At 40.0% G+C, this 12518-nt stretch overlaps 1 protein-coding gene across 1 annotated transcript in view; it reads right to left on the bottom strand.

Moving 5' to 3' along the window:
* CEP112 (centrosomal protein 112) overlaps positions 1–12518 on the bottom strand; it is a 408254-nt gene that overhangs the window by 207035 nt on the left and 188701 nt on the right. Inside the window, exon 20 of the mRNA XM_029927075.1 lies at positions 5331–5513. Coding sequence (XP_029782935.1) covers positions 5331–5513 — 183 coding nt within the window. The remainder of the gene's footprint in view (positions 1–5330; positions 5514–12518) is intronic.

The raw sequence follows: 12518 nt of genomic DNA, 5'->3' as shown, positions 1-12518 counted from the left end.
GGGTGAGTTTCAAGGTGTGGTGTGCACCCGGCTGAAGCGCCAGGAAACCACACTGATGTGACCGTGGGTGTCACCAGGGACGGGGGGGAACAAAACAGCAGGGTTACGTTAACACCAAGAGCCTCATTACAGTGGGGGAAAAATATTTACATAGATTGTTTTTTCCAAATGATCTGTCCGGTTGACCCAAGGAAATAAAAATATTTACTACCTCCAAACCGAGTAAACGATACTAGTGAATAAACATTGATGATGACACACCATGTTGGTTACGTAGGGAGAAAGGGAACCGTTTTAGTACAGGTACGAATGCCACTCCTTAACCAAATTACCCCTCACTGTTATTTCTTATAGTTACCATAGTATAAACTCAGAGGACAAGAGAATGAGCTGTAAGAAAGAGTAACAGACTTGGACACTAACAGCTGGGCATTAACATTTAAACTGTCTCTAATCTCAGCCATGTTTCTAAAGATGCTCTGTAAGGGTTTCAGGATTAGTCACAAGGAAAATACTAGACTTTGCTAGGCCCGTGACTTAAAATATCCTTTCTTTTAACTTATATGTACAAAACTGGATCTCCTGAGGCATGCATGTTTTTTGATATTGAGAATGATGCTCTTCATCATTTCATTTGCTCAAAATGAAATTTGGGCACATTAAAGTAAAACCTGCTCATGATGTTTTGTGAAAGGACTTAAAGAATTTAAGATGTTCCCACTGCATTTTATGTCCAAATGTTTTAATACACAGAGATCGTCAGCAGTTACATTGGTCAGTGTCCTTTATGCTAAGTCCCGTGTCATAAATTTCTCCCAGAATTGGGAGCTAGAAAAAAAAATGAACTGATAAGATTTCTTTCATAGATCGTTAGAATGACACGATTAGCCATGTTCTCATCCTCACTGCGGCTTCTAGGTGAGCTCATAGCTAAAACGTGCATGTGACTAAAGCCTCTTTAAAAGCAGTATAGGTGGGGCACCTGAGTGGCTCTGTCAGATGAGCGCTGGACTTTGGCTCAGGTCATGATCTCACGGTTTGTGGGTTCGAGCCCCGCATCGGACTCTGTGCTGACAGCTAGCTTGGAGCCTGCTTCAGATTCTGTATCTCCCTCTCTATGTGACCCTCCCCTGCTCACGTTGTCTCTCTCAGTCTCTTAAAAACTAAATAAAAAACATTTAAAAAAAATTTTTTAAAGCAGTATAGGTTTCCTGATGGGGTTATTAGCATTTATTGCTCAATTACTATTTCTAGTTATATTTTACCTGTTTAAGAGTGTGTTTATTACAGATGCTGCCTCAAATCCTTTTTGAAAGTGGCTGACATACAAAGAAATTAAAATCAACATTTCCAATGGAAAAATGCTACCCTAAAAAAGCCCGAAGACCGTGTAGAGGTTTGGCAGTCATGTTTGGAACGTACATATTGCTAAATTCATCCGTTAGTAATCTCTGAAGGTTAACGCCCAGTAGTTAGTCCACCATATGCAGACACACACCCAGTTTTATAAATGGACATTTATATTGTGGGCCCAGATGACCAAATTCATGGACAATAAAGTGATGTTATTGAGATATAATTTTAAATATTAAAATTGTCTTATCACAAACATCTTTACTGGAATCTTTTTGTAAGTAGAAGAAAGAAGAGGATTTCTGAAAATCCTACATTTTACAATCAGCGATAGGACAGCTTCTTACTGTGAATCAATATGGCAAAATCAAGATGATCTGTCCATTTTTTATGCAACACTCATTCATAATGGCATCAGGATTCTCAGTTTAGGAAATGAGGGAAGGCATCAAGATCCCAGTGTAAGGAAAGATTCGATCTCCTAGGTGCAAACTTCAAGTTTAATGTGTTTTTGGATCCCGTGATAACCTCCTCCCAGGTCAGCTGTCCTAATTTGCCTTATATTGATGGTGGCTCACAGCAGCTGCTGTGGTTACCCCAAGTCTTCCAGGGGTCTGTACCTCAACAGGTCACATAGACAGCTGTCCGAGGACGATCACCCCACCTCTGGGGCAGATCACAAAGGTTCCCTACAATATTCATGCCCACCATTCACCCTGGCAACAAACAGAAAAGGCCAAGCCATCTCCAAGTGGTTCAGGGTCCTCAAAGGACAACTGAGAAGTCAAGGAACCTAAGTTCTGTTTTTCTTAGAATTCAAAGGGATAAACTTTCACTACACTGCAGTTCAAAAGCAAAATGACACTCGGAACCACCAAGTGAGAAGAAGATCCCCTGAGGCGATTGTAACAAAAACGAGGAGTTTTCTTTACACGAAGAAACGCGATTAAGTCAATCAAGTCATCCTCCAAAATAATTTCAATAAGAGGGATCTGGCAAATGAGAGATATTTGACAATGAGGCTGTGACTTTCTATAAGTCTTGGTATCTATTGATCTGGACACTTTTTCTTAAACACTGGAACCTCAAGTAGACACCAGGCTGACCATCTTCTATGAAGGTGGTAAAATATAATGTGCATTTTAGCAAATGTAAGCATCACCATGTAAAATATCCTGCCATTGAAAGTCAAGGTATTATGACAAAGATATAATATATGCATAGAAAAATTAGCCAAATGCACCAAATAAAACAAGAGAAGTGGGTAATGTCCTGAGTTGCATTACTATGCCTTATGATTTCTCTAGAAAACAGAAATTCCTTGAGTGACAAGTAACCTGTAATAATTATACAGCATATTCACCAAAAGAAAGTTCCTCTTTGATATATGATTTACCTTATGGTAGGTAACTATACTTGATGATAAATCAGTACAAAATACACTATATATTTGGAAGGAACCACAAGTAGACTTTCAGTATACTGTCTGAATTCACAAAAGCAGCGAGCAAAGCTACAGGATCCAAAATTGGTCCTTCCCTGGTCCTTTTTTGGTTAAGTATTCCAAATAGTCCTTTTTACAAAATGGCCTCCATTGCTAAACGGGAGTAGCCAACGTGAACTGAAAATCAAGTCTCTCTGGAACTAAAATGAAAATGATCCAATCCAATACCTAAGATATATAACACATGTATCAAGCCACAAAACAGTGATTTGGAAAACAAGATCTATTTTTTTTAAATATATGTCCACTTTGTTTTTTTGAAATTTGTGAAAGGAATTTCTGACTTAAAAGGCATCATACATCACATTATTTAAACCAAAATCATGAAAAGATATATTTGGAAAATTTAGAACTTACCTGATGGAAATTTTGAATTAATACCTTCAGTGAATAACCAAAATAAATACAAATTATTAGCATTTTGGTACACACGATAAGGTTTTTTAAAATGCAACTTAATGGCAAAATTTTTTAAAAATACACTCCCTAAAAACAATCAAGTTTGGCTTACACAGAAAATCATTTTCATTCAGATCAAGAATGCATTTAGCCGAAATTTCCATTGCTTTACTGGGCATTCCCATGACAGCAATTCCAACTGTTCCAAGAAAGACACAAAATAAGAGAAACACAATCGGATGCTACAGCATTTGAAGAGGTCTTACGGTCCTCATACTGATTATTTCAATGAGAAGAAAGTCAATTAAGAACCTTATTGTCCTCTCCCTGTGGCTTAATTCTACGTAGTAATTCTAAAATGTCCCTTTTGTTATTGGATGAACCGCACCCTATATATGGCAGATACGACATATGTAAAATCACAAAGATTTCCTCTAGATTTGGCCTCCACTATTGTCGGCTTTCCACAACAGCACCAAAATAGTAAGAAGTTCTATAAATTAATGTATTTTATTGTATCACTGGCTCAATTCTACTAGGCAAACAGACCCTACACAGACTCAGAATCCAAATACATTATATCATTGAAGACAATGCCAAGCCTTAGCATCATCTTTGAAGGAGAATGTTAAGTTGGAAAATATTCTTAGTAAATTATATGCCTAACAATCCAAAGATTAGCTGATATTTTATAACGGCTCTGATGAGGTTGGTGACAAAAATACAACCCACAATGACTTAGCAGGAACCACCTGACTCTGGGAACCATGGCTACTACAATGACTACCTTTTTAGTTAGCAACCCCCCCCCCATAAAAACGAATTGAAAATAGTTTTCCTATAAGTGTATACTATTGACACAAAAAAATCTGTGCTGAGTATACTTTTGGGCCCCAGCCATCCTCCGAAGGTAAAAGACAACTCAAGGTCAAATGAAAAATAACCAATAACTCCTATTCTTTGCCTTACCGCCTCCCGCCCTCCACCCAAGAAATAAACATCTTATTTAATCAGTAGTAGTTTTATAGTTCAGATGATTATAACATTGTTTAAACACGTGTCATAACAAATAGAAGGCTTATCTCATTGTTTAAAAATTATATCATTTGGGGAGAAAGGATAACTAGGAAGAGGCTTATGTGTGATATGAATAATATGGTTAAGATTTCAATGGGAAAGAGGTCTTTCGACCTAGTATCTGATATGGTTTTATTAGAAAAGAAAATTATCTTTCTTGGTATCAATTGCTCTTCAATTTTTCTTTAATAAAATTTCACAGCAATCTCAAGAGGATACACGAAAGGCCTTTGATTATATGTACCCCAAAGAATGCACTGTACCACAAAGATGCACGCACCCGGTAAGGTTTTTTTTTCATCTGAAATTTATAAAGATAATTTTCCATGCTGACAGTGCACATTTCATCCATAAGTTTGAAGAGTCAAATGCTACCACAGCTGGGGGTTATTCTGCCAAATGGTTTCCAACAGGGACTACAGAGATGGAGGCTAGAAGGCATGTGCATGTGCATGTCGGAAAAAGCGACAGACCTGATGGGAAATAGCCCTTCTCTGGAGTCATTTTTATCAATTACCATCTGAGTGATCTAATCAAATAGAGAGTCTAATGAAAAAAAAAAAAAAAAAAGCAACACCAGGAAGGAAAAGCAAATATTAAAACAGCTGCTTGATTACCTACAGAGATTAAAACAAAAAGCAAGGAGTGAGGCTGATATATTTCATAGGGATTTGCAGAGGCTGAGGGGAGGGGTAAGGGGCAGATACCTTTAAAAAAAAATCCATCATGAAAGGAACTGAGACAAGATTATGAAAAAGGGGCCAAGTTATAGCGCGCCATGGGATTTTTAATCTGGCTACCTGTGGTTTCTGTAGTTAAAGCCTTATTCATCCTCAAAACGGGGGGTGGGGGGAGAAGAAAACAAAAAAATCACATTTATATGTCAGTTTTGCAAATGATCAAACAGCGTGCACCAACAAGAATAATAAGAAAACACCAAACGCTGATGACTTTTTAAAAATAGATACCCGTTTTATCAAATATTATTGGTAATTACCTGTGAATCTCGTTTCTTGAACTCTTGAATTTGATTTTCGTGCTCCATATTGGCAGCGCGAAGCTGTTTTTCCAGGTTTTCAATTTCCCGTTCATGGTCTCGGACTAGGCTATCCTTCTCTGCGTTATGCTGCTGTAATAGGTGCGTCTTCTCCTGTTCATGCCCCAGCTTCAGCTCTACTATCTGATTGGACAATGAGGAGGACAGTTCATCAACAGAACATCCTTGTCGTCATGACAACTCATGGACAGCTTAATTTTTCTCTAATTTGTCCAAGTTGAAAATTTTATTTTTGCGTCATTATTACCTCACCCTTGAAATACTCTCAGCTGGGGGGGAGGGGGGATTTTATCCAAACCTCCTAATATTCGAGCCGGTTGGGCATATTCAGGAAATCGTTCTGCAATCTGTTGACATAAATGCCTGAACATTGAAAAAAAAAATTACGTTGGATGCCAGGTATTTCCTACCCAAGAATTCGGGTAGTAACTGAGCAGCAATGGTTAGAAATGGTTAATAGTCAGTACGCGTTGCTCTTTGCTTAAATATATACACGTAAAAAGCAGCCATTACATCGGTCAGTTTTCTTTATGATTTTCAAATAAAAGATCGAAGCTAAATACGCATCTGGATTATTGTATATACAGTTGTCTTTTTAAAAAAATAAAATGATAAGTTTCAAAGCTCTATTATCTCGTTGTCAGCCACGGTATACCAACATAAACAGATGTTATGTGTTCCAGAAGGGGCACCTGCTGTGCTGCAGACTTGCGCCATGATTTCATAAAGAGCATTCTATTCTCAGGATCCTTTCCCAGTCCACTCCACACTGGAGACTGTGACCTTGGCCAGTCTTAGCCTCTCCCTGCTAGACTGAATGGCAGCCCGAGACCAAGGGCCTGGTTGCCGCAGCTTTGATACTAATCCTCCCAGACTGTGCACAATGGCACCCTACCTGGCCTGCAAACTATAGCCAGCCAGGCTGCCTTTGAAGCAGGTGATGAATAGGGGACTGCAGGAAGCCAGCTTCCCCAGTGAACTCCAGGCCACACAGCTGCTAAGAACAGTCACTTGGATTTTTCTTCAGTTTTGGTGGATTTCAGGGGAAAAAACTGCTGTTATCTAGAATATGTTGTGTTATTTTCGGCGTGAGAATCCATCTTCAAAAAAGCTAACAGTAGGAGCCTGCTCCAAATCGATCTTGTTTCTTGTTTCCTGCAATGAATCACCAGCCTACCTTATCTTAAAGCGATAGCATTCATTTCTCCAGGCATACATGCCACGCTAAATTTCAGAACTTATTTTCCTTTGAGGCTTGAAATTCTCATCCTCTAATTGCAAATTAAGAATCAAAACACAAATTGAATGTGCTTACACACAGGTTTCAACACGATTTCTTACTGTGATTTTTCTTGGAGTTGTAAAATGAACAAGAAATTTCTGACCCCTCATCAATGTACGATGCTATTTAGAAGAAAGAAAAGGATACTCACTTTTCATATCCACTTATCAGAACAAAGTCGTGTATAAAATGATATAGAAATATTTATTTTGCATCTGAGGACACAGATGCATTCTAGTGAATTTGCGCCATTTCAAATTTAGGGATCTTTCTTCCATAATATTCTACTGTTGGCAACATGTAGAAAAAAATAATATCCACTTATATACCAACTAGGAAAGTTTTCTTATTTAAAATTAATGTGCATGCTTTACTCTGTGGTTTACACAACTATAATGTTAATCCCAACAAAAGAGAGAATTCAAAATTTTATTGATATTACGGCATTATTTCAGGCATCTGAGTTTATGAATTATTGAGCTAGAATATTTTTAGTTCTTGGACACATTATTATTTCTACTCAGTGTTATACTATCAAGCATTATTATAATAAATTTATAAGTTTTAGTTAAACTCATTTAAATATATGACACAGTGAAAGGAAGTAGATGGAGGTAGAAAGTTCTACTGAGGTCTGATTCTCGAAAGCGTCAGAAAAATTGAGAGGATGGGTGTGATTTAAAATGGATGGAAAACAAAATATTTTATATACTCTAGGGAAAAATAACCAGTTGACCTGTAATTAGGGCAGAAGAATTACAGAACTTTTCCCCCAAGAAAAAACCCAAGATCAGGAGTCACTACGAGATCATTAGAAATGGTGCTGCCTCATTCTAGGCTCTAAATAATGTACTTGCATAGTAACTTCCTCTGACTTATTTGAAGAGCTCTGGTGGACTGATCAACGACCCTGCTGATGTTCAGGTTTCAGTTTATTCATTTTTAAAAATCAGGAACAAATGAAATAGAGATGGTAGAATTTCAAGCCTAAGACAGATGTTCATAAATTATTAGCAGTTTGTTATTTTGTCAGGACCCATTGCTCTGTGATGCTAGTGAATGAATGAATGAGTCTCAGGGTTGCTAGAGCCTTTTAAAGTGAAAGAGCTCAGGCCTGTCTGCTCAAAGCAACACTACTTGGCCAACGTCTAGGTGTTATGAACCCTTTCTGGTCTTTGCTGAGGATTCCTCACTGTTAAGGTCTTGGGGCAGATGGCTTCTCCTGATAAACAGAAGAGTCCACAAGAAAAACCCTGATGTTCTGGAAACATCTTAATGATGATATTCACAACCACAAAGGCCATCATCAAGGTGGATCTGTGTTTAAATTCAAGATTTTCCTGGTCCCTAGCCCCTTCCATGTAAGTAAATATGAACAGAGTTTTTTGGCTTTTCCAGACCCGTCTTTTACTTGTGGGCATATCTCAAAAGCAAACATGAAGCACAGTACCTTCTACACCTTGGACTAATAGGTACTTTTGGTTGACCAACAATAATGTCTGATGGAGTTAATGGGGACCAGAGGTTGTAATCATGGAAAGCGTGGAGAATGTAAAAGTATGCAGCATCCACAAGCATGCATGTTCACTGTCACTGAGGTGTCTATGTCAAGGTGGTCCAGAACCCATAATCTACCCTACGGGGGTGAAGAGGATGCACCATCACCCAGGAACATGCTTAAGCAAGTAAGGCCAGCTGAAGAGTTCCCCATAATATAGGAGGGAAAGTTCACACTTCCTAATCCAAAAGCACTGGGCTGTGGGCCAGGTACACTGGATATTTGCACTCACCCAACATATATTGAAGCAGATTGGGGGGGTTTTGGGGGGACACAGTCGGTTAAGCATCTGACTTGATTTCGGCTCAGGTCATGATCTCACGGTTCATGGATTCAAGCCCCTCATCAGGCTCCATACTGACAGTGCAGGGCCTGCTTGGTATGCTCTCTCCCGCTCTTTCTGCCCCTCCCCCACTCATGTGCACATGTTCTCTTGCTCTCTCTCTCTTTCAAAATAAATAAACCTAAAAAAACCAAATGGGCAGGGGCGCCTGGTTGGCTCAGTCAATTAAACATCTGACTTAAGCTTAGGTTGTAATCTCATGGCTCACAGGTTCCCGCCCCTGTACTGGACTCTGTGCGGACAGCTCAGAGCCTGGAGCCTGCTTCGGATTCTGTGTCTTCCTCTCTCTCTGCCCTACCCCACTCATGCTCTGTCTCTTTTTCTCTCTCTCTCAGAAAGAAATAAACATTTTAAAAAAATTTTAAGAAAAAAATAAAGGCAGGTTGACAGGTCTTCCAGGGGGAGTGAAGTTGCCCTCAAGTGCAAGCATAGGGTGCCTAGAGATGCTGGGCTTGACAGCCTGGTGGTTGGGGTTTGGGTGAGAAAAGGGCTTTACAGCCTAGAAACTAGTAGGTTGACAACAACTGTCATTTTTGTAGGTCGAAACAGGACATGATGCCCCATCCACTATGCCACCGCCCACCACAGAGGGTACATGAAGTTCAAGAGTGAAGTCTTAAAGTTCTGAAGTCCCTGAAAGCACAGCCGACCAGCACAGATGAAATCACTGTGCAGTCTGGTGCTGGTGTCCCCATGCTAACTGAGACTTCACATACGTGTCAAAGAGCAGAACATTCCAGGCTCTCAGAAAGAGCAAGATGGAACCACCAGATAGCCAAGTCTCTGGGGGCCCTAGAATATATATTTGAAGTCCTGGTAACTGCTTTCCAGTGAACTCAGTGCTGGCAAATGTGGCCTGAACACACTGTAATAATCTCATAAAGACAAAGACAGTGGGGACGGAAGAGTCATTACCTCTTAGTACACAACTCATAGAAGCCAACGCATCCCAGTAACACACCTCAATGTCAGAGATCCCAAAAACAGAAACATAATTATAGAAGTGCTAGAATATATCCAACCTAGTTTTTAAAAGGGCTGGTGGTACAGAATACTGACTAAAATAATCTTAAGTATAACCAAATTACAGAATCTATATTCTAAAGCCTTGGTATAAGAATGGGTTAAAGCTATAGGAAGTAGAGGAAAGAGACCCTGGGAAAGGAGGAAGGGGAGGAGTCTCCTGGTAGGGCCCCTCGGGGCAGATGTGTCTTACAACTCAGTGGTGACCGCTCTCATTTCAGGTGAACAAAAGTATGAAAGCTGAAGTTTGGAGACACGTAAAGCTACCTGGGTCATACAATGTCAACCTTAGTCCACGAGTCTTCCCTGCGACACCCTGACAGTCAGTCATGCAGTGGCCGATGGGATGTTTTTGGTAATAAGAGAACTGGCTTCTAAGGCAAAACCAACAGAACATTCACTGGCAGCAACCAACCAAAGACATTGTCAAAACCTCTTTGATAACCTAAGAGGGGCATAACCTTGGCCATCCGTGTCAAAGGCTGGTCAGGAAAGAAAGAGAGGCTCTTCTCTCCTGTCCCCTCCCCTAGAGGGGGACATGCTAAGCGCAGGTAACGCTGAGGAATATCTTCTAAGGTAAGGGCGCCATTGCATGTACTGAAAATGGCTGCTGGGAAGAGATGAATGAGAAAGTGAAAAATCGGGGCTGATTCTGACGGAAGCACAGGCTTCAAAGCTCTCATTAAAAAGAAAAAAAAAAACGCTCCAATGAGAAAAGCAAATCCTGGGGGAAGACATTAGCACAATGTTAAAAGAGAGAACAGGTCTATCAGTTTCTCTAACAAAGAGTTGCTCGCAGCCCCCACCAAAGCTCTAGACCCTCTCCTAATGCCAAGCTGTAGAAAGTAAATGCAACAGAATGCCTTGGCCCTCAGACTGAAACCCAGAGGAAGACAGACAGGCTGAATATAAAGGCAGAAAAGGAGTCAGAGAGAATTCATGCATATAAACCAAAATGAATAGATTTGGAAAGCGCTGCCCACTCAGAGTCCAAGTGAGAAAAAGGGAAAAAGTGTCCAGACAACTATTAAAGTATTACACCAATTAAAAAACACACCTAATTTTAAAAAGGTGAGGGCACCTGGGTGGCTCAGTCGGTTAGGCATCCGACTTTGGCTCAGGTAGTGATCTCATGGTTTGTGGGTTCGAGCCCCATATTGGGCTCTGTGCTGACAGTTTGGAGCCTGGAGCCTGCTTGGTATTCTCTCTCTTCCTCTCTCCGCTGCTCCCCTGCTCATGCTCTGTCTCTCTCTTTCTCTCTGTCTCTCAAAAATAAACATTAAGAAACTAATAAAAATAAATAAATGTTTAAAAAAGAGGTGGAAAGGGAGAAGGAAGAAAGGAAGGCAGGCCCACCGTTCTTGAGGGAAGGGTCACACCCTGGAAATCAGAAACAAGTAGAGTGACGGGACATAGTAAGAGCCCGAGGGTGATGGAAGAAGAACCCAAAGACGAGAAGGCACAACAACAGAATTAACCAAGGACCAAAATAACCCCATCACAGAGCTAATTGCAAATTCTACATTAGAAACAACCATCAACTGAATGAGTGTGGCTGAACATCGAATCACTGACAATGACAAAGGACTTGAGAGAATGAAAGAGACAGAGAAGACAATGTAGAGAGCAAACAGCAAGAGAACCCATGTACACACAGGTATCTCAGAAATGTTCCCTGTAATGAGTGAAGAGATGATTACAAAGAAACACACCATATGCCACAATCTTTTTTTTTTCCCAAGTGAGGGAAATAACAGCTCAAGAACACTACGACTAAACTTGAAACTATGGAATCCAAACCACTCTAGAGAAAAAAAATACATGAAAATGAAATCCAGGCAACCAAGAGATGACCAGAGCAGCTTAGGGCTAAACTATAGCGGGACCATGTATAACTCCCTAGGGAAGAAAGAGCCACCAGAGCATGTAATGCCCAGCCCAAATTAAGGGAACACTGAGTAAGTCTCAAGCATGCAAAACTGCAATGAATACAGCAATTATATGCCCTTTCTGGAAAAAACAAAACCATGATGAAATCTCAGCACTCAACCGATGAATCACCGTGAAGGAAGCTGCCGGGAGGAGGGGGCTGGATGTCCCGGTGGTGAGCACAGAAATGCTTTCACTAAAAACCAAACTCCATGTAATTATGATCCCTGTGCTTATAAAACAGACTACAAATGCTAGAACTCTCCACGATGTGTAAATAACACAATTATTGACAAAACAGAGTGGGAGGGGGCTGGGTGGAAGGAAGGTTGGGCATGTCAATTTTATTTTATTTTTTATTGTAGTGAGTAAACTGATGCTCTCAAAATTGAGCCATAAAATTAACCATGACTCTGACCTCCATGTATTTTTTACCGTTATTTCTTAATGTTCTAAGAAATCACCTGACATATGGTAAAGAAACATTTTTTTATGCTTCAGAAATTCCTTAAGTTTTCTTTGTTTCTTTACTTCAACTGATTTCACGTAAGATGATTTTAATAAAGGAACATACACCATAGTGTCATTTCTTAAAAGATGTTTCTGTCTATATATCTACATATGCTTCTATTTATCCATCTCTCAGAAATTTCTGGAATTATACTCCTATCGATGAACAGAAGTCACCTCCAGAATAAGACTGGCAGAATTTCTGCTTTCTCCACATCAAGGTGGCACTGTAAGAGCCCTTATCCATGACGTGGTCGCCCTTCAGATATGTGGGTTCTGGGTCTGTGAACTATGAACTTATATTTGGAAACTTGATGAAGGACCATGATTTTCTACTCAAGTGGAGAAATCTCTCAAGTTCACTCGCCAGCTCTTGGCTTTTTCTCGAGGTTGTACAAATAGCACTCTCATTGGTCTCGGTCTCTCTTATCCCTCTGAACAACACACTCTGTTCACTATCGCCACAGATCCCTGCCAGACTTG

This window comes from Suricata suricatta, chromosome 17, assembly GCF_006229205.1.
Source record: "Suricata suricatta isolate VVHF042 chromosome 17, meerkat_22Aug2017_6uvM2_HiC, whole genome shotgun sequence".
NCBI classification, from domain to species: domain Eukaryota; kingdom Metazoa; phylum Chordata; class Mammalia; order Carnivora; family Herpestidae; genus Suricata; species Suricata suricatta.
The sequence above is the reverse complement of the archived record's forward strand: the minus strand, read 5'-3'. Positions and strand labels throughout refer to the sequence as shown.